At 46.4% G+C, this 24920-nt stretch overlaps 1 protein-coding gene across 5 annotated transcripts in view; it reads right to left on the reverse strand.

Annotated features, from left to right (window-relative positions):
- ARHGEF10L (Rho guanine nucleotide exchange factor 10 like) overlaps positions 1-24920 on the reverse strand; it is a 94666-nt gene extending 69746 nt beyond the window's left edge. For 2 of the 5 annotated variants that reach the window (XM_040327058.1, XM_040327057.1), the window contains exons 1-4: positions 24846-24920; positions 12180-12239; positions 10747-10926; positions 5165-5192 (exon numbers count right to left, since the gene is read on the reverse strand). In XM_040327058.1, the coding sequence (XP_040182992.1) occupies positions 5165-5192; positions 10747-10926; positions 12180-12239; positions 24846-24867 (290 nt within the window). In that variant the 5' untranslated portion in view covers positions 24868-24920. Of the gene's footprint in view, positions 1-5164; positions 5193-10746; positions 10927-12179; positions 12240-22072; positions 22128-22896; positions 22922-24845 lie in introns of those variants that run through there. The other 3 variants (XM_040327061.1, XM_040327060.1, XM_040327059.1) reach the window with 3 other exon arrangements.

Genomic DNA, 24920 nt, shown 5'->3' on the forward strand with positions numbered 1-24920 from the left:
TATTATACATTTTATTATGATGATCATCATAATAAATAATAGTATTATTTTGATGATCACGTGATCATAATAAAATAACATAAAATATATAATATTATATTTGTGATCATAATAATATTTAAAATATATATTAGTCATCATCATCACCACCACGATTATTATCGCAATTTCAAAGCCACACTGCTGTGAACTAATACGCAGAAAAAAACAAAGAAAATAAAAAAACCCACAGCACATCCAGGAGCAGCAGCGTATTTTTGCCATAAAAAAAAAAAAAAAAAAAAAAGCACTTGATGCCTCTAAACACACATTAACGCTAGGCACGTTAAGCGCTATAATATTTTTTTTTTAATAATTATTACCATTGTATAAATGTACTTTTATTATTATTATTACTAATTAGATTTAAAATACTAATAATAATAATCATCATAATCAACAAGAATTATGATCATTACGATTATTAGAATTACTACTATATTATTTACTGTTATTATTGTATTACGATTGTTTACTTTATTACTAAAAACTATTATTATTTACAATAGAAATTATTATTTGTTTTATCATAAATATATAATTACTACTATAATATTTACTTGCATTATTAATACTATTACTATATTATTTACAAGAACATTATTTATTTTATCATTATATTAGTAATTAATACTATATTACTTCTAAAATGTTATTTAAATTACCATTACTGTAAAATTTACTATTATTTTATTGCAAGCCTTACTATATTATTTACTATGATTATTCCTATTATTATTTTTCATCGTTTTAATATGTGGAGCCAGAACGCGCATTGCGACCAGAGGGGTTATTGCGAGGCCGACCGAAAAAAATATTTACTAAAAATTAGAAGAAAGTACTGAAAATACATATTTGTACAAAGAGAGGTCCGAGAGTCTTACTCCCATCACAAATCCCAGCAATAAGGGGTTAATTCCTGTAGGGATTAGTTGGGTGGAGAAAAGTGAACCGTCCCTTTATGCCCATGGGGGGGCAGCACTCAATGGAGGAGGGATGGTCTGCAGAAAAGAGTGACAGAAGATACATCCATTCAACACAAGTACAAAGCTCCCAACCGTCCCCCAATTTGGAGGGCCCGTCCCCAATTTGGAGGGCCCAGTCCCCGATTTGGAGGGCCCGTCCCTCTGTCCTTCCTTCCTCATTTGTCCCTCATGTTGGTCTGATCTATAAATTGATGTATATCATTGTTGGGCTCCTCACCAGCGCCCAACAAACGCAGCCTAACCAGCGCCCATCAAACGCAGCCTAACCAGCGCCCATCAAACGCAGCCTCACCAAATGCAGCCTCCCCAGCGCCCATCAAATGCAACCTCACCAAATGCGGCCTCCCCAGCGCCCATCAAATGCAACCGAACCAGCGCCCATCAACGCAGCCTCACCAGCGCCCAAACACAGCCTAACCAGCGCCCATCAAACGACGCCTAAACAGCGCCCAAACGCAGCCTAACCAGCGCCCAAACGCAGCCTAAACAGCGCCCATCAAATGCAGCCTCACCAGCGCCCATCAAATGCAGCCTCACCAGCGCCCATCAAATGAAACCGAACCAGCACCCATCAACGCAGCCTCACCAGCGCCCATCAATGAATGTTTGCTTCCATTCATTCGGGAGTCGGGACACAGTCCTCCGTTGCGCCTCTGACACTCTGTGCGAACGGAGTGGCTGATGCCGCGACTTGGCTGCTTGCTGCACTGCAGAGGAGAAGAGAGTAGGAACACCAGTGGCCCGGGTGCCCTAGGCGGCTGCCTAGTTTGCCTAGTGGTAGCACCGGCCATGCTGCCCTTGGAGGTCTAGACGGCCTTACCGTCTCATTGACCACGCCCCTTCCTCCGTAGATCAGAGAACACAATGGAGTGTGGGAAATCTAAGGACTGGCAGCAGATGCGGCTCTGGGAATCCTGCGCTCTGCGGATTGGAACCATCCCATAATATTCTCCAAGGAATTTTCCACCATTTAAAAATATCTCCTCGGCTCAGAAATATGATGTTTTCTTAATCTGTGGCCCCGACTCTGGGGAGAATCCTATGACTGGTGTGTACAGCAGTGTTTCCCCCAGCAGGTCATGTTTTCAGGCGTTCCATTATTGTGCACAGGCGATTCCATCAGGTTCACTGCCTTAGTTATTATTACCACAGCCGTTTCATCTGAGGGAAATCCTGAAAACACGACCTGGTGGGGCGCCTTGAGGACTGGGAGTTGAGTAACACTGGTGTACAGTATACAGATCAGAGGACTTCAGGGAAAATGACAGGGCCCCTTGATTGGCCCCGGGGCCCACCGAGAGACCCGCAGGTAATGGAGCACGGATAACGGGGGGGGGGGGGGGGGTTTCAGGTGTTATGGTTTTACCCCTAGAACTATGGAATAGATGTGGAGGACTGTACTGTACCTACATTCTATTACCAAAAGTATTGGGACGCCTCCCTTTACAGGCACATGAACTTTAAGGGCACCCCAGTCTCAGTCCGTAGGGTTCAATATTGAGTTGGCTCCGCCCTTATTAGCTATAACACCTTCACCTCTTCTGGGAAGGCCGTCCACAAGGTTTAGGAGTGTGTCTATGGGAATGTTTGACCATTCTTCCAGAAGAGCATTGAGAGAGAGAGAGATCATCAGTGAGGGACACTCACTTCCAGAGACTCTCCGCTCTCATCCCGGACTTCAACTCTACAGAAGAGAAGAGGAAACTCCAAATTCTACTGGGAGAAGAGGAGCCAATGGTGAAGATAGCCGCCCAATATGTGACCGCGTGTCACCGACTGAGAGGGACATGAGAAACTGAGGACTTTCACAGACTTATGTCCATTCCCCTTTACAGGGGCGTAACTAAAAATCACAGGGCCCCATAGCAAAATGTTGTATGCCCCCCCCCCCCCCCCCCAGCTGCCCTAGTGTCAATGCAGCGTTGCCTGTGCAGAGGAAGAGGCAAGCTGGCCGGATCAGCAGAGAGCGGGATTGTCCGCTGTAGTAGCATTCATTTGGATTTCCAGTCTTCCCGGGGCTCATCGTCACATAGCCCCACCTCTTGGCCCAACTCCTTTGATGACGTCACATGTCCCGCATTGGACCGGCGTTCTGTCTATCAAAGGCGCCGGGCCAAGAGGTGGAGCTATGTGACGTGAGCCCCCGGGATCATTGGAAGTTCTAATGAAAGCTATTACAGAGGGCAATTCCGCTCTCTGCCGATACGGACAGCTCGCCTTTTTCTTTAATCTCTCTTTCCCTGGCTGGGAGACCATGCTGGCAGTAGGGGTGCAACGGATCAAAAAACTCACTGATCGGATCGATCCTCGGATCAGGAGTCACGGATCGGATCATTTTCGGATCAGCAACATTGCCCCCACCATAGGTGTGCGCAGCCTATTGCATTAGGGTGTGCACCCCAAAGCCCAAACACACACTACCGATCACTTACGATGTTTACTCAGAAAGGGAAGGGGCAGGTAAATTACATATTTACTGGCCCCCTTCCCCACTCCTAAAACATCCCAGTAGCAACAGCCGATAGGAGGGGAGGGAAGCTGGCAGCGCTATGGGGGGAAGATAGGAGCCAGGGCAGTAGGGGGAATCTGTGCTGCACAGGGTGATTAGGGTGTGCGCACGCCTATGGCCCCCACATTAGTAATACTAGCCACTAGTTTAACATTGCCCCCACATATTAGTAATAATAGCCAGTAGTTTTTGCATTGCCCAACAATCATGATTCAACTCGCTGTACTTGCAGTCTTGCAGATGCATTCAAAATAGATCGCGGCGCGCGCTCTGGTAGGAATAGCAGAGGGGTGATGACATTAGCGCGCACCGCCGCCGGGTGTACCAAGATGGCCGACCGCTCCGGAGCTAGGCCGAAGCCACGGTCTTTCCTAAGGCCACGGCGGGGGGGTGCGCTCCGCGGATCGCAGTCTGTGCCGATCCGAACAGGTCGACCCGTTCGGACCGCGGATCGGGCACTATCCGTTGCACCCCTAGCTGGCAGTGTTCTCATCCTCACCGGGCCCCCCTTTATCCTCACTTGGCTGCGGGCCCCATAGCACCCGCGTGGGTCGCTATGGCGGTAGTTCCGCCACTGCCCCTTTATATTACCCCCCTTTTCCTACACAAACTCAACTGCTTTGGCAATGCTAACATGTATTTGGTCCTGCCAATAAAGCTTATTTGAGATAGATAGATAGATAGATAGATAGATAGATAGATAGATAGATAGATAGATAGATAGATAGATAGATAGATAGATAGATAGATAGATAGATAGATAGATAGATAGATAGATAGATAGATAGATAGATAGATAGATAGATAGATAGATAGATAGATATAGAGAGATAGAGAGATAGAGAGATAAAACAAACAAAAAAGGTTTTTAGAAAAGGCATGGACTATGTTTTGCTTTAACTATGTAACTATGTATTATAAACATAAAAAAATAAAAAGTAACAAACAAAAAACAAAATACTTCTATACACAAACAATGTAACAATTATAAATATAATAATCATTTTTATACCAACAGATACATTTGTAACAAATCCCAGTGGTAGCATTATACAACCTAAAGCGCCCCTGCCCATTCAAATCAATGGGAAGCGCATGCAAAGCACCTTGGCAGCGCCTATTTGTGGGCACTTTTAGCCCTTTATTTCGGCCATTAGCAGGGGCTTAAAACGCCTGAAAAACGCCACTAGTTTAAGCAGCGCTTTACCAGCGTTTTCCGGGCACTGGCCGTGTGAAAGGGCTCTAAAGGTTAAATCATATCACCTTCCAGCCACCGATCACTCATAGAGGGATCACCGGCAGGGCTGGACTTACCATTGGGCCCCGCCCTGGGAGGAGAAAGCAGGAACAGCCATGTAGTTGTGGATGAAGGGGTAAGAAGCCCTCCCCGCCTCAACAACTAAGATCGCCCCCCCTCCTCCGCTCAACAACCTAGATCGTTGTCTCCCTGCTCAACAACTTTGACCCCCCCCCTCCGCTTCTTGGCTCCAGGGGCCCCTTCAAATCAAACACTCAAGCCCAGGGGCCCCCACCACCCCAAGTGCTGCCCTGATCACCAGTGTAAAATCAGCCCCAAAACACAATTCAATTAAACCCATAAAAGTTCCAATATACAATGAACTGCGCTTACCTTGACGGTCGGGCCGGGGCGACCGGCTCTATAAAAAAAAAAAAAAGAAGAAGAATCGGTATGAATTTAATTCTCCAACAATTCTAAAAATAAAAAGGAAGAAGAAAAAAAAAAAGAAGAAGAAAAATAAAAAAAGAAACTATGAATTCTCCAACAATTCTAAAAATAAAAATTCAGTCTCATAAAATGTCACATCACACAGTTATATTCTACTAAACAATTTATAAAGAAGAAAAAAAGTATAAAAAATTATATACACACACACACACACACACACACACACACACACACACACATATATATATATATATATATATATATATATATATATAAAAAAAAATCACACTTTTTTTTTCCCCCCCGATTTTTTTTTTTTTCGGTTTTGAAACGGAGTGAGAAGAAAGAAGAAAAAAAAAGAAGAAGAAAAATAAAAAAAGAAACTATGAATTCTCCAACAATTCTGTAAATAAATAGTAAATATAAAAATTCAGTCTCACAAAAATGTTGCATCACACAGGAGAATACAGTTATATTCTACTAAACAATTTATAAAGATTTTTTTTTTTATAATAAATAAATATATATATATCACATACATACACACACATGATTTTTATATATATATATATATGTGTGTGTGTGTGTGTGTGTGTGTGTGTGTGTGTGATTATATTATATTATATGATATATATATATATATATATATATATATATATATATATAAAAATCACATGTTGGTGTTTTTTTTTTTTCCCGATAATGTTTTATTTTTATTTTTTTATTGTTGGTTTTGAAACAGGAAGTGAGAAGTCACTGAGCAGGTGTCCCCATCGGAAGATTGTCCTTCTCTTCCTCTTTAGGTGAGAACAGTAAAATGTTGGATTTTCTATTATGGGGACAACAGAGAGAGGGTCAGTCTTCCCAGCGGGGGGCACAGGCAAAAAAAAAAAAAAGAGGTTCTAACCCTTCTCTGAAAGAAGAAGAAAAAAAAAGAATGAAGAAAAAGGAAAAAAGAAGAAAAAAAAGAAGAAAGAAGAAAAAAAAAAGAAAAGAATGAAAAAAGAAGAAAGAAGAAAAAAAAAGAAAAAAGAAAAGAAAAAGAATGAAAAAAAAAAGAAAAAAAAGAAAAGAAAAAAAGAATAAAAAAAGAAAGAAGAAAAGAATGAAAAAAGAAGAAAGAAGAAAGAAAAGAATGAAAAAAGAAGAAAGAAGAAAGATGATTTTTTTGCGATTCAATGCTCTGTGACAATAAAACCAGGGGGGGTGTGTGTGTGTGTGGGGGGGGGGGGGTGAATACTTTTTATAGAGCAGTATACAGCCACAGGGCAGAGCTGGTATACAGGAGACGGGGTCAGGCCCCGGGTCACACACAACATTCTCCAGTCTCATCAATGGCACTCATTGTGCGGCGGGATCTTGGGGGGGGGGGGTCACGTGACCATGAGGTCACCCCTGTCCTGCTGTGTGCAACACAACATCCCCAGACATGACACATGTGTGTGTTATAATACAGAACTACAAGTCCCAGTTTTCAGTAAGTAGCATGCACCCAATATACAGAACTACAAGCACACCGCCCCAACTTTCTGAGCTGGGAATGAGGGACACCTATTAGCAAAAGTATGCAGGCATAGGACACGCCCCCTGCCACGCCCCTTTAAAGAAGAGATAGACAACAAATGGTTACACCCAAAGTGCTTTTTTTTTTTACTACCATTATTCCTTTATATTGTCTTTTGAAATATACAAAACGTGGCAATTTAGAAATGGGATGAAAGATAGCAGCACACAGCCAGTACAGAACTACAAGTCCCAGCAGTCCCAGTGTCCAGATAGGGGCACACACAGCCAGGACAGAACTACAAGTCCCAGCAGTCCCAGTGTCCAGATAGGGGCACACAGTCACTATGGAACTACAAGTCCCACCGTCCAGATAGCAGTACACAGCCAATACAGGACTACAAGTCCCATGGTCCATATGGTAACATGCAGCCAATACAGGACTACAAGTCCCATGGTCCATATGGTAACATGCAGCCAATACAGGACTACAAGTCCCACTGTCCAGATGGTAACATGCAGCCAATACAGGACTACAAGTCCCACCGTCCAAATAGCAGTACACAGCCAATACAGGACTACAAGTCCCACCGTCCAGATAGCAGTACACAGCCAATACAGGACTACAAGTCCCAATGTCCATATGGTAACATGCAGCCAATACAGGACTACGAGTCCCACTGTCCAGATGGTAACATGCAGCCAATACAGGACTACAAGTCCCACCGTCCATATGGTAACATGCAGCCAATACAGGACTACAAGTCCCATGGTCCATATGGTAACATGCAGCCAATACAGGACTACAAGTCCCATGGTCCATATGGTAACATGCAGCCAATACAGGACTACAAGTCCCACTGTCCAGATGGTAACATGCAGCCAATACAGGACTACAAGTCCCACCGTCCAGATAGCAGTACACAGCCAATACAGGACTACAAGTCCCATGGTCCATATGGTAACATGCAGCCAATACAGGACTACAAGTCCCATGGTCCATATGGTAACATGCAGCCAATACAGGACTACAAGTCCCACTGTCCAGATGGTAACATGCAGCCAATACAGGACTACAAGTCCCACCGTCCAAATAGCAGTACACAGCCAATACAGGACTACAAGTCCCACCGTCCAGATAGCAGTACACAGCCAATACAGGACTACAAGTCCCAATGTCCATATGGTAACATGCAGCCAATACAGGACTACGAGTCCCACTGTCCAGATGGTAACATGCAGCCAATACAGGACTACGAGTCCCACTGTCCATATGGTAACATGCAGCCAATACAGGACTACAAGTCCCACTGTCCATATGGTAACATGCAGCCAATACAGGACTACAAGTCTCACTGTCCATATGGTAACAGGCAGCCAATACAGGACTACAAGTCCCACTGTCCATATGGTAACATGCAGCCAATACAGGACTACAAGTCCCACTGTCCATATGGTAACAGGCAGCCAATACAGGACTACAAGTCCCACTGTCCATATGGTAACATGCAGCCAATACAGGACTACAAGTCCCACAGTCCATATGGTAACAGGCAGCCAATACAGGACTACAAGTCCCACTGTCCATATGGTAACATGCAGCCAATACAGGACTACAAGTCCCACTGTCCATATGGTAACATGCAGCCAATACAGGACTACAAGTCCCACTGTCCATATGGTAACATGCAGCCAATACAGGACTACGAGTCCCACTGTCCATATGGTAACATGCAGCCAATACAGGACTACAAGTCCCACTGTCCATATGGTAACATGCAGCCAATACAGGACTACAAGTCCCACTGTCCATATGGTAACATGCAGCCAATACAGGACTACAAGTCCCACTGTCCATATGGTAACATGCAGCCAATATAGGACTACAAGTCCCAGCAGATCTAAGCTGCCTCTTTCTCCTTCTAGTATGAGGGGGGAGGGGGGGATCATTGATCATGTGATGGAGGTTCCTTTGATTTAATGGGGCCCCTCTGATTTGATTGGGAGGGGGTCCTCTGATACTGTATATCAGGGTCTTCCAGGGCTGGTGCAAGGATTTTTGACACCCTAGGCAAAACCTAATTTTGCCGCCCCCCCCCCCCCCATTGGCTTCACCCCTGACTCCACCCCCTTTGCCCCGCCCATGTGACAGAAGGCGGTGCTATACAGGAAGCATCGGCTCTGCTTCCTTTAACGCTGGCTCCAGAGCATGCGCTGCGCCTCTAATTACACCACTGGTCAGACGGAGCAGCTGCCTGAGACTAAGTTAGTTACATGCTGCAGAGCCTGCAGAGGGAAACCAGTGGCCGGCGCCCCAAGGCAGCAGTGCACCCTAGGAGGCTGCCTAATGGTAGCACCGGCCCTGGGGTCTTCTGATTTAATATGGATGGGGGGGGGGGAGCTCTAATTTATGGAGGGGTTCTGATGTGTAGTGGCGGGGGACATGTGATGGAGACGGGGGTTCTGATGGGGGGGCCTCTAATTTGATGGGGTAGCTTATGATACAAAGGGAAACTCTGATATAAAGGGGGTTCCGATTTGATGGGGGGGATCTCTAATGTATGTAGGGGTTCTGATGTGTAGGGGGGGGGGACATGTGATGGAGACGGGGGTTCTGATGTGATGGGTTTGCTGCTCTGATATGATGGGGGGGGGGGGGAACTACTAATTTGATGGGGGTCTCTGATCCAAGGGGGACCTCTAATGTGATTGGGGCTTATGATACAAAGGGGGACCTCTGATGTATAGGGGCACTTCTGATTTGATTGGGAGGGGGGATCTCTAATGTATAGGGGGGACATGTGATGAAGACAGGGCTTCTGATGGGGTGCTTTGATATGATGGGGAGGGGGCCTCCAATTTGATGGGGGTCTCTGATATGAGGGGGGGGGGGCTTACAAAGGGGAACCTCTGATGTATTGGAGGGTCCTCTGATATATAGGGGGCTTCTGGTTTGATTGGGAGGGGGGATCTCTAATGTATAGGGGGGACATGTGATGAAGACAGGGCTTCTGATGGGGTGCTTTGATATGATGGGGAGGGGGCCTCCAATTTGATGGGGGTCTCTGATATGAGGGGGGGGGCTTACAAAGGGGAACCTCTGATGTATTGGAGGGTCCTCTGATATATAGGGGGCTTCTGGTTTGATTGGGAGGGGGGATCTCTAATGTATGGAGGGGTTCTGATGCGTAGGGGGGGGGGGAGTGATGGAGACGGGGCTTCTAATGTGATGGGGTGCTGCTCTGATATGATGGGGGGGACCTCTAATTTGATGGGGGTCTCTGATCCAAGGGGGACCTCTGATTTGATGGGGGGGCTTATAATACAAAGGGGAACCTCTGATGTAAAGGGACTTCTGATTTGATAGGGGGATCCCTAATGTATGGAGGAGTAATTCTGATGTGAAGGGGGGGGGGTAAATGTCCTGATTTATTTATAGAGGTGCTCTGATGTGATTGGGGGGTACCTCTGATGTATATGCATCTAATGTGACGAGGGACCTCTAGTTTCCTGAGGGGGGGGCTCAGATATGATGGGGAGGGGGACCTCTGATGTGAAGGCGGGGCCTCTGATTTGATGGGGGGTCTCTGATCTATATGGGGGGAGGGGGCTAAATTCATCAAGCTGGTTGTATGCATTGCCCCAGGCTCAGGTTTTCCCTCTATAACCAACATTTACATTTTTTTTACTTGGGGGGGGGGGGGGGGGGGGGCAGATTAGTGACTATTCTGAATTCCAAGGTGACAGATAGAAGAAAAGAACTCGGGTCCATAATAATATAATATAATATAAAACATAAACATACTCAGGAGCCTCAGATCCAGTCCTCCAGCAGGTCAGGTTTTCTGCCTTTTCCAGCCCAGGTGCTGCAATCAGCTCCCCAGATTAATGAGGAGCCCAGCTGTGTCCACTGGAGGGGGGGGAAAGCAGAAATCCTGGCCTGTCTGCTGTACTCAGGACTGGAGTCCTATTGGAGGATGTCACATTGGGGGGGGGACAGGTCTTTGGGGTGATTGGGGTACCTGCGCTGGGGGAGGGGGGCTCCTGGGTCTTCTCCTGGATGCTGCTGGAAGAGGACAGTCGGCACTTTAACCCTTTCCGGGCCCCCGAATCGTCTCCTTCCCCGTCGCTGTCAAAATCAAAGAATTCTCCCTGGTCGTCTTCATCCTCCTCTTCCTGGGGCCCCCCAGTGATGGGGACATCTGAAAAGACCAATCACAGATGAAGGATCCGATCAGGAGAATCACACAGGAGACACCGACCTATCCAACATATCATCCACACTGGGGGGGCTACACCTTACACTCGGGGTGCAGGGGGGTCACAAGTTAAACTTGGGAGGGGGGGGGGGGACACACAGCACACTGGGGGCAGTAAATCAGAGTTCAGGGGACACACTCAGATACACAGGGATATATTTGGGGTACAGGGGTCACACACACACACAGGTACACATTTGGGGTACAGGGGTCACACTAGATACCCAGGGATATACTTGGGGGTACAGGGGTCACACACAGGTATGCAGGGATATATTTGGGGTACAGGGGTCACACAGGTACAGAGGAATATATTTGGGGTACAGGGGGTCACACACAGGTACAGAGGAATATATTTGGGGTACAGGGGTCACACACACGGCACACATTGGGGTACAGGGGTCCCAGGGATATGTTTGGGGTACAAGGGGTCTCACACAAGTACAGAGGAACATATTTGGGGGTACAGGGGACACACAGGAATATATTTGGGGTACAGTGATCACACACACATGTACAGAGGAATATATTTGGAGTACAGGGATCATATACAGGTACACAGGGATATATCTGGGGTACAGGGATCACACACATGTACACATGGATATATTTGGGGTACAGGGATCACACACAGGGATATATTTGGGGTACAGGGGACACACAGGGATATATTTGGGGGACACACAGGAATATATTTGGGGTACAGGGGTCACCTACAGGTACACAGGAATATATTTGGGGTACAGGGGGGTCACACACAGGTACACAGAGATATATTTGGGGTACAGGGGACACACAGGAATATATTTGGGGTACAGGGGACACACAGGAATATATTTGGGGTACAGGGGTCACCTACAAGTACACAGAGATATTTGGGGTACAGGGGTCACACACAGGTACACAGAGATATATTTGGGGTACAGGGGTCACCTACAGGTACACAGGGATATATTTGGGGTACAGGGGACACACAGATATATATTTGGGGTACAGGGGTCACCTACAGGTACACAGAGATATATTTGGGGTACAGGGGACACACAGGTACACAGAGCTATATTTGGGGTACAGGGGGGGTCACACACAGGTACATAAGGTTATAATAACACAGAACTCATGCAGCAAAATCAGGGTGTTAGCAAGCAGCACATTTGGGGTGTTATTGCGGGGGAGGGGAAGGGGGGGTACAGTACCTAGTGCATGGAAGTTAAATCTGGAGCTCTCTGCAGAATCCATCTCTCCTGCGGCTGAACCTGAAATACATGGATATGTACTAAGCACTTACCCCCGTCTGAGATCAGCCCTGAATACCCCTCACCCCACATATACCCGGCTTCCTGCACAGAGACAGCGCACAATCCCAGTGACAGGTGGCCGGCCTCGCTCACAGTGACAGCAGACTCTAAAAATATCCCAGAGACAGCCTGAGATCCCATCCACACCTCACTGTACAGAAACTACTGCACTACTCCACCCAACATCCAACCACAACCCGACCTCCAAAACTCCATCCAACCACAACCTGTCCTCTACTACTCCACCCAACATCTAACCACAACCCGACCTCTACTACTCCACCCAACATCCAACCACAACCCGGCCTCCACCACTCCACCCAACATCCAACCACAACCTGTCCTCTACTACTCCACCCAACATCCAACCACAACCTGTCCTCTACTACTCCACCCAACATCCAACCACAACCTGTCCTCTACTACTCCACCCAACATCCAACCACAACCCGGCCTCTACTACTCCACCCAACATCCAACCACAACCCGGTCTCTACTACTCCACCCAACATCCAACCACAACCTGGCCTCTACTACTCCACCCAACATCCAACCACAACCTGTCCTCTACTACTCCACCCAACATCCAACCACAACCCGGCCTCCACCACTCCACCCAACATCCAACCACAACCCGGCCTCTACTACTCCACCCAACATCCAACCACAACCCGGCCTCCACCCAACCACAACCCGGCCCCTACTACTCTACCCAACATCCAACCACAACCCGGTCTCCACCACTCCACCCAACATCCAACCACAACCCAGCCTTCACCACTCCACCCAACATCCAACCACAACCCGGCCCCTACTACTCCACCCAACATCCAACCACAACCCGGCCCCTACTATTCCACCCAACATCCAACCACAACCCGGCCTCCACCACTCCACCCAACATCCAACCACAACCCGGCCCCTACTACTCCACCCAACATCCAACCACAACCCGGCCTCCACCAATCCACCCAACATCCAACCACAACCCGGCCTCCACCACTCCACCCAACATCCAACCACAACCCAGCCCCTACTATTCCACCCAACATCCAACCACAACCCGGCCTCCACCACTCCACCCAACATCCAACCACAACCCGGCCTCTACTACTCCACCCAACATCCAACCACAACCCGGCCTCCACCCAACCACAACCCGGCCCCTACTACTCTACCCAACATCCAACCACAACCCGGTCTCCACCACTCCACCCAACATCCAACCACAATCCGGCCTCCACCACTCCACCCATCATCCAACCACAACCCAGCCTTCACCACTCCACCCAACATCCAACCACAACCCGGCCCCTACTACTCCACCCAACATCCAACCACAACCCGGCCCCTACTATTCCACCCAACATCCAACCACAACCCGGCCTCCACCACTCCACCCAACATCCAACCACAACCCGGCCCCTACTATTCCACCCAACATCCAACCACAACCCGGCCTCCACCAATCCACCCAACATCCAACCACAACCCAGCCTTCACCACTCCACCCAACATCCAACCACAACCCGGCCCCTACTACTCCACCCAACATCCAACCACAACCCGGCCCCTACTATTCCACCCAACATCCAACCACAACCCGGCCTCCACCACTCCACCCAACATCCAACCACAACCCGGCCCCTACTATTCCACCCAACATCCAACCACAACCCGGCCTCCACCAATCCACCCAACATCCAACCACAACCCGGCCTCCACCACTCCACCCAACATCCAACCACAACCCAGCCCCTACTATTCCACCCAACATCCAACCACAACCCGGCCTCCACCACTCCACCCAACATCCAACCACAACCCGGCCTCTACTACTCCACCCAACATCCAACCACAACCCGGCCTCCACCCAACCACAACCCGGCCCCTACTACTCTACCCAACATCCAACCACAACCCGGTCTCCACCACTCCACCCAACATCCAACCACAATCCGGCCTCCACCACTCCACCCATCATCCAACCACAACCCAGCCTTCACCACTCCACCCAACATCCAACCACAACCCGGCCCCTACTACTCCACCCAACATCCAACCACAACCCGGCCCCTACTATTCCACCCAACATCCAACCACAACCCGGCCTCCACCACTCCACCCAACATCCAACCACAACCCGGCCCCTACTATTCCACCCAACATCCAACCACAACCCGGCCTCCACCAATCCACCCAACATCCAACCACAACCCAGCCTTCACCACTCCACCCAACATCCAACCAGAACCTAGCCTTCACCATTCCATCCAACCACAACCCAGCCTTCACCACTCCACCCAACATCCAACTACAACCTGTCCTCTACTACTCCACCCAACATCCAACCACAACCCGGCCCCTACTATTCCACCCAACATCCAACCACAACCCGGCCTCCACCACTCTACTCTACTCTACTCAACTAGGAACTCCACCAATCCACCCAGTACTACCAGATGCCGGCACAGATCTCCTCATCGTGACCCAATTACATGACTCCATGAATAACAATAATTAGCAATGTGACCGGTACAATGATTCACCCGAATCTCCACACACCGGACTCCACCCAAATCTCCACACACCGGACTCCACCCAAACCAACGACTCTGCATGGACTCTGCACAGTACTACTTCTCCGCCTAGATCTCATTATCATTCGGTTTGTTTATTTAGAGGGTTTGTAGGAGGAAGTTGTCTGATATGTGACAGTTACGATGTAACCACTTTCCATATGTTATTTACAACACGTCTCTATGTACTCTGCTGTCCACACACTACTACCAATCCCTTCCCATTACAACAGCGCCCCCTACAGGACATACAAGGTCACACCTTCCTACTCTGGTTTCTCTTCAGAACGAAGGAAATCTTCCCTGGCCTTCTGGTCTGGATTTTGGGTCACCTGCCCCGGACAGTTGTCCGGGAGAGAACACCTGCTCCCCTTCCGGTCTGGATTTTGGGTCACCTGCCCCGGACAGTTGTCCGGGAGAGAACACCTGCTCCCCTTCCGGTCTGGATTTTGGGTCACCTGCCCCGGACAGTTGTTCGGGAGAGGACACCTGCTCCCCTTCCGGTCTGGATTTTGGGTCACCTGCCCCGGACAGTTGTTCGGGAGAGGACACCTGCTCCCCTTCTGGTCTGGATTTTGGGTCACCTGCCCCGGACAGTTGTTCGGGAGAGGACACCTGCTCCCCTTCTGGTCTGGATTTTGGGTCACCTGCCCCGGACAGTTGTCCGGGAGAGGACACCTGCTCCCCTTCCGGTCTGGATTTTGGGTCACCTGCCCCGGACAGTTGTTCGGGAGAGGACACCTGCTCCCCTTCCGGTCTGGATTTTGGGTCACCTGCCCCGGACAGTTGTTCGGGAGAGGACACCTGCTCCCCTTCTGGTCTGGATTTTGGGTCACCTGCCCCGGACAGTTGTTCGGGAGAGGACACCTGCTCCCCATCTGGTCTGGATTTTGGGTCACCTGCCCCGGACAGTTGTCCGGGAGAGGACACCTGCTCCCCTTCCGGTCTGGATTTTGGGTCACCTGCCCCGGACAGTTGTTGGGGAGAGGACACCCGCTCCCCTTCCGGTCGGGGGGGGTTAGTATTTCCCGAATGTGATTGGGAGGGAGCGATGGGAGTGGTGGGAGTAGCAGGGCACAGGCTCTCCCTGAACTTTCTGAGCTCCTTTGCTCCTGGCTGAGATGGGTGCTGCGGGTCCGGGCTGTGGGCCGGGCGCTCCGTTGGCGAGTGGCAGTCCAGGGGTACCGTAATGGCACTTGTGTTTCTACCGGCACGTTTGCTTTTTTGGCACCTTGGTCACGTCACCAGATCACACTTTTTAACCACCTGCCTCCTGGGCCGGGCCTTTTGGTCAGGACCAGGAGGAATTTTTGATTCCTGGCCGGATTCCTGGTGACTTTTTCACTCTCCTCATCTTCCTTCTCCCCCGCTTTCTTTTTCCTTTCCCCTTTTGTTTGTCACTTTTATGTATTTTTTTTGTTTGGCGCACGTTATGTACACTGTGTGTGATGAGTAGGGTGCCGGTCCTCGGGCCAGCCCTGAACGTCTGGAGAGTGGGTGGGCGTGGCCTTCTGGCTTAGTTCGCCTGCCCTCATTGGGTCTCCCTTCGGGGGAGCCCCACCTAGTATTGGAAGGGTTCTGTTTCGGCAGACCCTCTAAGGCAGTGATCTCCAAACTGCGGCCCTGGGGCCAGATGCGGCCCTTTGCTTGCCTGTATCTGGCCCTTGAGGCTCTTTCTACCCACACCAACAATGGGGCATTAATCCTTCCATTGTCATCAACAATGGGGCATTAATCCTTCCATTGTCACCAACAATGGGGCATAAATCCTTCCATTGTCACCAACAATGGGGCCATAAAAACCTCCCACTGTTACCGACAATGGGGCCATAAAAACCTCCCACTGTCACCAACAATGGGGCCATAAAAACCTCCACTGTTACCGACAATGGGGCCATAAAAACCTCCCACTGTTACCGACAATGGGGCCATAAAAACCTCCCACTGTTACCGACAATGGGGCCATAAATCCTTACACTGTCACCAAAAATGGGGCATTATTCCTTCCATTGTCACCAACAATGGGGCCTAGATCTTCCCACTGTCACCAACAATGGGGCATAAATCCTTCCACTGTCACCAACAATGGGGCATAAATCCTTCCATTGTCACCAACAATGGGGCATTAATCCTTCCATTGTCACCAACAATGGGGCCATAAAAACCTCCCACTGTCACCAACAATGGGGCCATAAAAACCTCCCACTGTTACCGACAATGGGGCCATAAAAACCTCCCACTGTTACCGACAATGGGGCCATAAATCCTTCCACTGTCACCAAAAATGGGGCATAATTCCTTCCATTGTCACCAACAATGGGGCCTAGATCTTCCCACTGTCACCAACAATGGGGCATAAATCCTTCCATTGTCACCAACAATGGGGCATAAATCCTTCCATTGTCACCAACAATTGGGGCACTGTTCCTCCCACTGTCACCAACAATGGGGCATAAATCCTTCCATTGTCACCAACAATGGGGCATTAATCCTTCCATTGTCACCAACAATGGGGCCATAAAAACCTCCCACTGTCACCAACAATGGGGCCATAAAAACCTCCCACTGTTACCGACAATGGGGCCATAAAAACCTCCCACTGTTACCGACAATGGGGCTATAAATCCTTCCACTGTCACCAAAAATGGGGCATAATTCCTTCCATTGTCACCAACAATGGGGCCTAGATCTTCCCACTGTCACCAACAATGGGGCATAAATCCTTCCATTGTCACCAACAATGGGGCATAAATCCTTCCACTGTCACCAACAATGGGGCATAAATCCTTCCATTGTCACCAACAATTGGGGCACTGTTCCTCCCACTGTCACCAACAATGGGGCATAAATCCTTCCATTGTCACCAACAATGGGGCCATAAAAACCTCCGCTGTCACCAACAATGGGGCCATAAAAACCTCCCACTGTTACCGACAATGGGGCCATAAAAACCTCCCCACTGTTACCGACAATGGGGCCATAAATCCTTCCACTGTCACCAAAAATGGGGCATAATTCCTTCCATTGTCACCAACAATGGGGGCATAAATCCTTCCATTGTCACCAACAATGGGGCATTAATCCTTCCATTGTCACCAACAATGGGGCCATAAAAACCTCCCACTGTCACCAACAATGGGGCCATAAAAACCTCCCACTGTTACCGACAATGGGGCCATAAATCCTTCCACTGTCACCAAAAATGGGGCATAATTCCTTCCATTGTCACCAACAATGGGCCTAGATCTTCCCACTGTCACCAACAATGGGGCATAAATCCTTCCATGTCACCAACAATGGGGCATAAATCCTTCCATTGTCACCAACAATTGGGGCACTGTTCCTCCCACTGTCACCAACAATGGGGCATAAATCCTTCCATTGTCACCAACAATGGGGCCATAAAAACCTCCCGCTGTCACCAACAATGGGGCCATAAATCCTTCCACTGTCACCAAAAATGGGGCATAATTCCTTCCATTGTCACCAACAAGGGGGCCTAGATCCTCCCACTGTCACCAACAATGGGGCCATAAAGCCTCCCGCTGTCAACAACAATGGGGCCATAAATCCTTCCATTGTCACCAACAATTGGGGCATAAATCCTTCCATTGTCACCAACAATGGGGCACTGTTCCTCCCACTGTCACCAACTGTTTCTCCCCCTAATACCAAAGATGGGGCATTGTTTTCCCCCACTGGGCACAGTCCCGCCCTCCTAGTGAACTGGCCCTTTGCTAAGAAAGTTTGGAGACCCCCCCGCTCTAAGGAATGGGGGTCAGTGTCGGCTTCGGTTGCACAGACCCTGTGAGTACCTCAGTCCCCGTCAGGAGCCCCCAACGCCCCCCGGGGGGATCAGGGTTGGGTCCTTCTTACGTTTGCATTTTTTTTGTTGCACCTCTTTTATGTGTGTGCACATTTTTTATGCACCGGGTGGAATTTTTGTTGGGTGTGTTTTGCACGCCATGAGCTTTTCAAAAAAATAAATAAAACATCTTCCCGAATTCTTTGGATAATCAATAGTTTAAAAAACAATATTATTATTATTATTATTATTATTATTATAATACATTTATATAGCTCTGACATATACCGCAGTGCTGTACAGAGAACACTGAGCCGATCTCTGTACAGGGATGGGCAGCGCAGGGTCACCTCATTATGTGGACCTCCAAGGAAGCCCCCCCCCCCCCCCGGCCCCCCAGGATAGAGGTCACACTACACCCCACCGGGTGGGGGGGGGGGGGCGAGAGGGGCGCGGCGGGGAGAGGCCTCCGCTCATCGCACTGCGCGGCCGGTTCAGCCAGACTACTAAAAGTCACAGAAAAGTCAAGAAACTGGAGCAAGAATATCCCCCCCGAATAGAAGTCTGTAAATAACGGAAACCCGCAACCCCCCGGAGCGTTGCGAGGAAAAAAAGACGAACGCGCGCCCGAAATTTTCCTTTACGGCGAAGGATAAATCCAAATATTGCGTGTCAGAGAAATGCTACTTCGCTATATAAAAAATATGTCAAATCAAAAACATATAAAAAAAAATATAAAAATATAAAATACATAAAATCTGTAAAATATATATAAAATATACATAAAAAAAGTTAAATAAAAAAAAATGAAAAAATATAAAATGCATAAAATATGTAAAATCAAAAAAAATCAAAAATAAAAATATCTATCTATCTATCTATCTATCTATCTATCTATCTATCTATCTATCTATCTATCTATCTATCTATCTATCTATATATATTTATATATTACATAAAAAAAAGTTAAATACATAAAAAAAGTTAAATGAAAAAATATAAAATGCATAAAAATGTCAAATCAAAAACATATAAAAAATCAAAAAAATATAAAATACATAAAATGTGTCAAAAAAAAAAAAGAATATATATATATATATATATATATATATATATATATATATATATATATAAATATATATATATATATATATATATATATATATATATATATATATATATATATATATATATATATATATATATATATATATATCTATATATATTTACATAAAAAAGTTAAATAAAAAAAATGATAAAAAAAAAAAAATCAATAAAAATATGTAAAATTAAAAATCTAAAAAAAAAAATATATAAAATACATAAAAATATGTAAAACAATAATATATAAAATAAAAAAAATACAATATACACTGCACATAAAGGTGTGCATTTATATAAAAAAAAAAGGCTGTGCTACTTTATAAATTTTCTGCTAAGGATAAATCCAAATATTGTCAGAGAAATAGTCACATCTTCTTCACTATAAAAATATGTAAAATGAAAAATATAAAAATATATATAAAAAAATATAAAATGCATAAAATATGTAAAAGAAAATTATATATATATATATATATATATATATATATATATATATATATATATATAAAAAGAAAAAATATAAAATACATAAAATATGTAAAATCAAAAAAATATAAAAAAATATACATATATAAAATACTTAAAAATATGTAAATAAAATAATATATAAAATAAAAAAAAAATGACAATATACACTGCACATAAAGTTGTGCATTTATATATAAAAAGGCTGTGCTACTTTATAAATTTTCAGTCTATTCTCTCTCCAGGTCGAATGTTAATCATTCATAAAGAATAGAGTGGTTGAGGTAAATACTGTAACACATTAACTGGGCAAGGGAGCAGAATATTCCCCCGAAATAGAAGCCTGTAAATAACGGAACCCGCAACCCTGGAGCGGGCGAGAAAAAGACGAATGCGCGCCCAAATTTTTTATTTATTTTTTTACTGCTAAGGATAAATCCAAATATTGTGTGTCAGAGAAATAGTCACATCTTCTTCACTATAAAAATATGTAAAATGAAATATATATATATATATATATATATATATATATATATATATATATATATATTATTATATATATAATATATATAAAAAAATACATAAAAATATGTAAAATTAAAAATATAAAAATATAGATAAAAAATAAAAAATATAAAATGCATAAAAATATATCAAATCAAAAATATAAACCAAAAAATGAAAAAAATATAAAATACATAAATAAAAAATACGTAAAAATATATATAAAATATGTTAAATCAAAATGATAAAAATATATAAAAAATGAAAAATATAAAATATATAAAAATATGTAAAATTAAAAATATAAAAATATATAAAAAATATAAAATGCATAGAATATATCAAATCAAAAATATAAATGAAAAAATATAAAATACAAGAAATATGTAGAAGATAAATTATAAAATAATAAAAAATACATAAAAATATGTAAAATATATATAAAATACATAAAAAATATGTAAAAAAATATATATAAATACATAAAAATATGTAAAAAAATATATATAAAATACATAAAAAATATGTAAATAAATATATATAAAATACATAAAAATATGTTAAATCAAAAATGTATATAAAAATATTATAAATATAAAATACAAGAAATATGTAGAAGATAAATTATGAAATAAATAAAAAAAAATACATAAAAATATGTAAAAAAATATATATAAAATACATAAAAAATATGTAAAAAAATATATATAAAATACATAAAAATATGTAAAAAAATATATATATAAAATACATAAAAATATGTTAAATCAAAAATATATATAAAAAAAATGATAAATATAAAATACATAAAAATATGTAAAATATTTTTTTTTGCCAGGACGGGTCTTCCGGTAAAAGAGGGCAACCTGCGAAGAGGAAGGACCCGAGTACTGATCCTCGAGGTACAAGACTTCTCTCGGGGACTGGGGGTATTCCTGGTCCAACCTGCTGAAACCAGGCAGACCCCGTTCTTCAGGGGACCAGGTCACGCCCCCCAACCCGTCCCAAGACTTTAGGGCATAGACCTGAAATGACCTGTGTAGCCCCCCAGGGTCGGCATCAGGACACTGTCCCTCAGGACTCCTGTAGGTTTTGCCCTTTTTGTGCCCCTTCCCGCTGAAGCACCAAGGCAGCCGCCCTATTCTGCCTACCCTCGGCTCAGCACAGATTATCCTCCTAGGTTTGCTAAAAACACATTTTATGTTCCCGGAGAATTTCCAGCCAGAAGCCGATTACATAAGATCGCTCCCCCCGGAGGAAACGCCGGGAACTGAACAGATTCTGAGATTTGGCGAGCCGACCGAACCTCACCGGAGGAGAGAGACCCGACTCACCTGAGATCCTCCTGTGTGTGACACCCTCACCTACATTACACAAAACACGACTCCGCCGACCAGAAGTCTCACCGTGATTGGCTGCTCACTGCTAGATTTATCTCACCAATTCACAGCCTGGGGACAGGGAGTCTTAAAGGGCAGTCCACCCAGAAATCATATTTCATAACTTAGAGAGATAAAGCTTCTCCTTTCTTTTTCTACACTCCCAGGTGAGACCTCACTGAGTTCCCGGGTCTGTGCACCGCTGTGCCCATTATGAGGGGTTCCCACCATCCCTGTGCTGAGTTCCCGGGTCTGTACACCCGCTGTGCCCATTATGAGGGGTTCCCACCATCCCTGTGCTGAGTTCCCGGGTCTGTACACCCGCTGTGCCCATTATGAGGGGTTCCCACCATCCCTGTGCTGAGTTCCGGGTCTGTACACCCGCTGTGCCCATTATGAGGGGTTCCCACCATCCCTGTGCTGAGTTCCCGGGGTCTGTACCCCCGCTGTGCCCATTATGAGGGGTTCCCACCACCCCTGTGCTGAGTTCCTGGGTCTGTACACCCGCTGTGCCCATTATGAGGGGTTCCCACCATCCCTGTGCTGAGTTCCCGGGTCTGTACACCCGCTGTGCCCATTATGAGGGGTTCCACCATCCCTGTGCTGAGTTCCCGGGTCTGTACACCCGCTGTGCCCATTATGAGGGGTTCCCACCATCCCTGTGCCGAGTCCGGAGTCTGTACACCCGCTGTGCCCATTATGAGGGGTTCCCACCATCCCTGTGCTGAGTTCCCGGGTCTGTACCCCCCGCTGTTTGCCCATTATGAGGGAGTTCCCACCATCCCTGTGCTGATTTCTTGGAAATCATATTTGGGTGAAGATCTCCCCAGCGGGGGGAGGCGGTTGAGGATTCCAGGCGCGCCGCTCTGCGGGGAGACGATGAGACTTGTCCTCAGAACCGGAAACCCAACATTCCACCTTTGTGATCTGCTCAGTGGAGTGACTCTGAGCAAAGCAGGTCACACGACTACTGAGGGGCCCCGTAGATGGTTAGAAGGGCCCCACTGGCTCCTCCCACTGCTTCAGACTGACACCCACCCATCAAGGTGTTTTGCATATTCTCATAGCTCTCCCACTGCTCCAGACTGCCACCCACTCATCAAGGTGTTATGATATTTGCATAGCTCCTCCACTGCTCCAGACTGCCGCCCACTCATCAAGGTGTTATGATATTTGCATAGCTCCTCCCACTGCTCACACCACCGCCCACTCATCAAGGTGTTTTGCATATTTGCATAGCTCCTCCCACTGCTCCAGACTTCCGCCCACCCATCAAGGTGTTCTGATATTTGCATAGCTCCTCCCACTGCTCCAGACTACCGCCCACTCATCAAGGTGTTTTGCATATTTGCATAGCTCCTCCACTGCTCCAGGCTGACGCCCCCCACTCATCAAGGTGTTTTGCATATTCTCATAGCTCCTCCACTGCTCCAGACTGCCGCCCACCCATCAAGGTGTTTTGCCTGCCGGCCCCTCCCAAAGCCGCGATCTGCCTGCATTGCATAGAGAAGCGCCGAGGCCCTGTGATGAGGTCATCAGACACGTCCTGGTATCGGGGTGACAACGCTCTGTCCCTGACTCCTGTGTTGTCACCAACGGGAACCCGGTCCAGGAAGTGGCCTGCAAAGAGGACGCAGGACGATCAGCAGCATTGAGACGTCACAAAGGGTTGAAAAGAAAAAGTGACGGTTTGTGACGCACAGAGCTCAGGAAATGTCACCCTACCGTCTGAACAACGTTTATAAACAATGTTACTTTGTATCTCTCTCTCCCGTCTGATCAATGTTTATAAACAATGTAATATTGTTTTTGCCCTGCGCCCCCGCAAATTTACTGCGCTGCCCTCGATTCACAGAGCAGAAGCTCCGTAAATTGCGTGGGCGCGCCGGCAAAATGCCCGGCGTAAGCGCGCGCAATTTAAATGATCCCGTAGGGGGCGGGAATCATTTAAATTAGGCGCGTTCCCGCGCCGATCGTAGAGCGCATGCTCCGTCGGGAAACTTTCCTGATGTGCATTGCGGCAAATGACGTCGCCAAGGACGTCATTTGCTTCAAAGTGAACGTGAATGGCGTCCAGCGCCATTCACGAATCACTTACGGAAACTGCGTTAATTTGAAATTTCGCGACGCGGGAACGACGGGTATACGTAACATTGGCTGCCCTGCCTTACGCGAAAACCGCCGTACGAAAACAACGTAAACTGCGTACGCAGGGCTCGCGTAACGTTGTGAATCGGCGTTAGTATGCAATTTGCATACTGTACGCTGAGCACTACGGGAACGCCACCTAGCGGCCATCGCAAGAATGCAGCCTAAGATATGCGGGCATAAGAGCCTTATGCCGCGCATATCTTAGGCTGCAGTCAGCGTAACGAGTTCTCTGAATCAGGAGCATTCGTTACGCCGGCACAAGTAAGCAATTGCGCTGTGTAACTTATGGTTACGCAGACGCAATTGCTTCTTGAATCCAGGCCATTGTTTATAAACTTTGATCAGACAGGAGATAGAGAGATACAAAGTAACATTGTTTATAAACATTGATCAGACAGAGAGCCAATCAGCCAATCAGCTTCTATCTTCCGTTTCTTCAGTGAAGCTCTGACAATAAATCCTGGAAGCTGATTGGTTTCTCTGCAGAGCTGCACCAGATTTTGCACTCTCCAGTTTTAGTAAATAACCCCCCCCCCCTGTAATGTGATTGGCTCCGCCTTCACAGCGCCCTGAATACCTGTCACATGACGGCGCCTCATTACAACCTACGACTCGCTGCAACCCCGACGCGTCCATTCCATGTAGCGCCGGA

The sequence above is a fragment of the Rana temporaria genome, chromosome 10 (genome assembly GCF_905171775.1).
Source record: "Rana temporaria chromosome 10, aRanTem1.1, whole genome shotgun sequence".
Taxonomy (NCBI): Eukaryota; Metazoa; Chordata; class Amphibia; order Anura; family Ranidae; genus Rana; species Rana temporaria.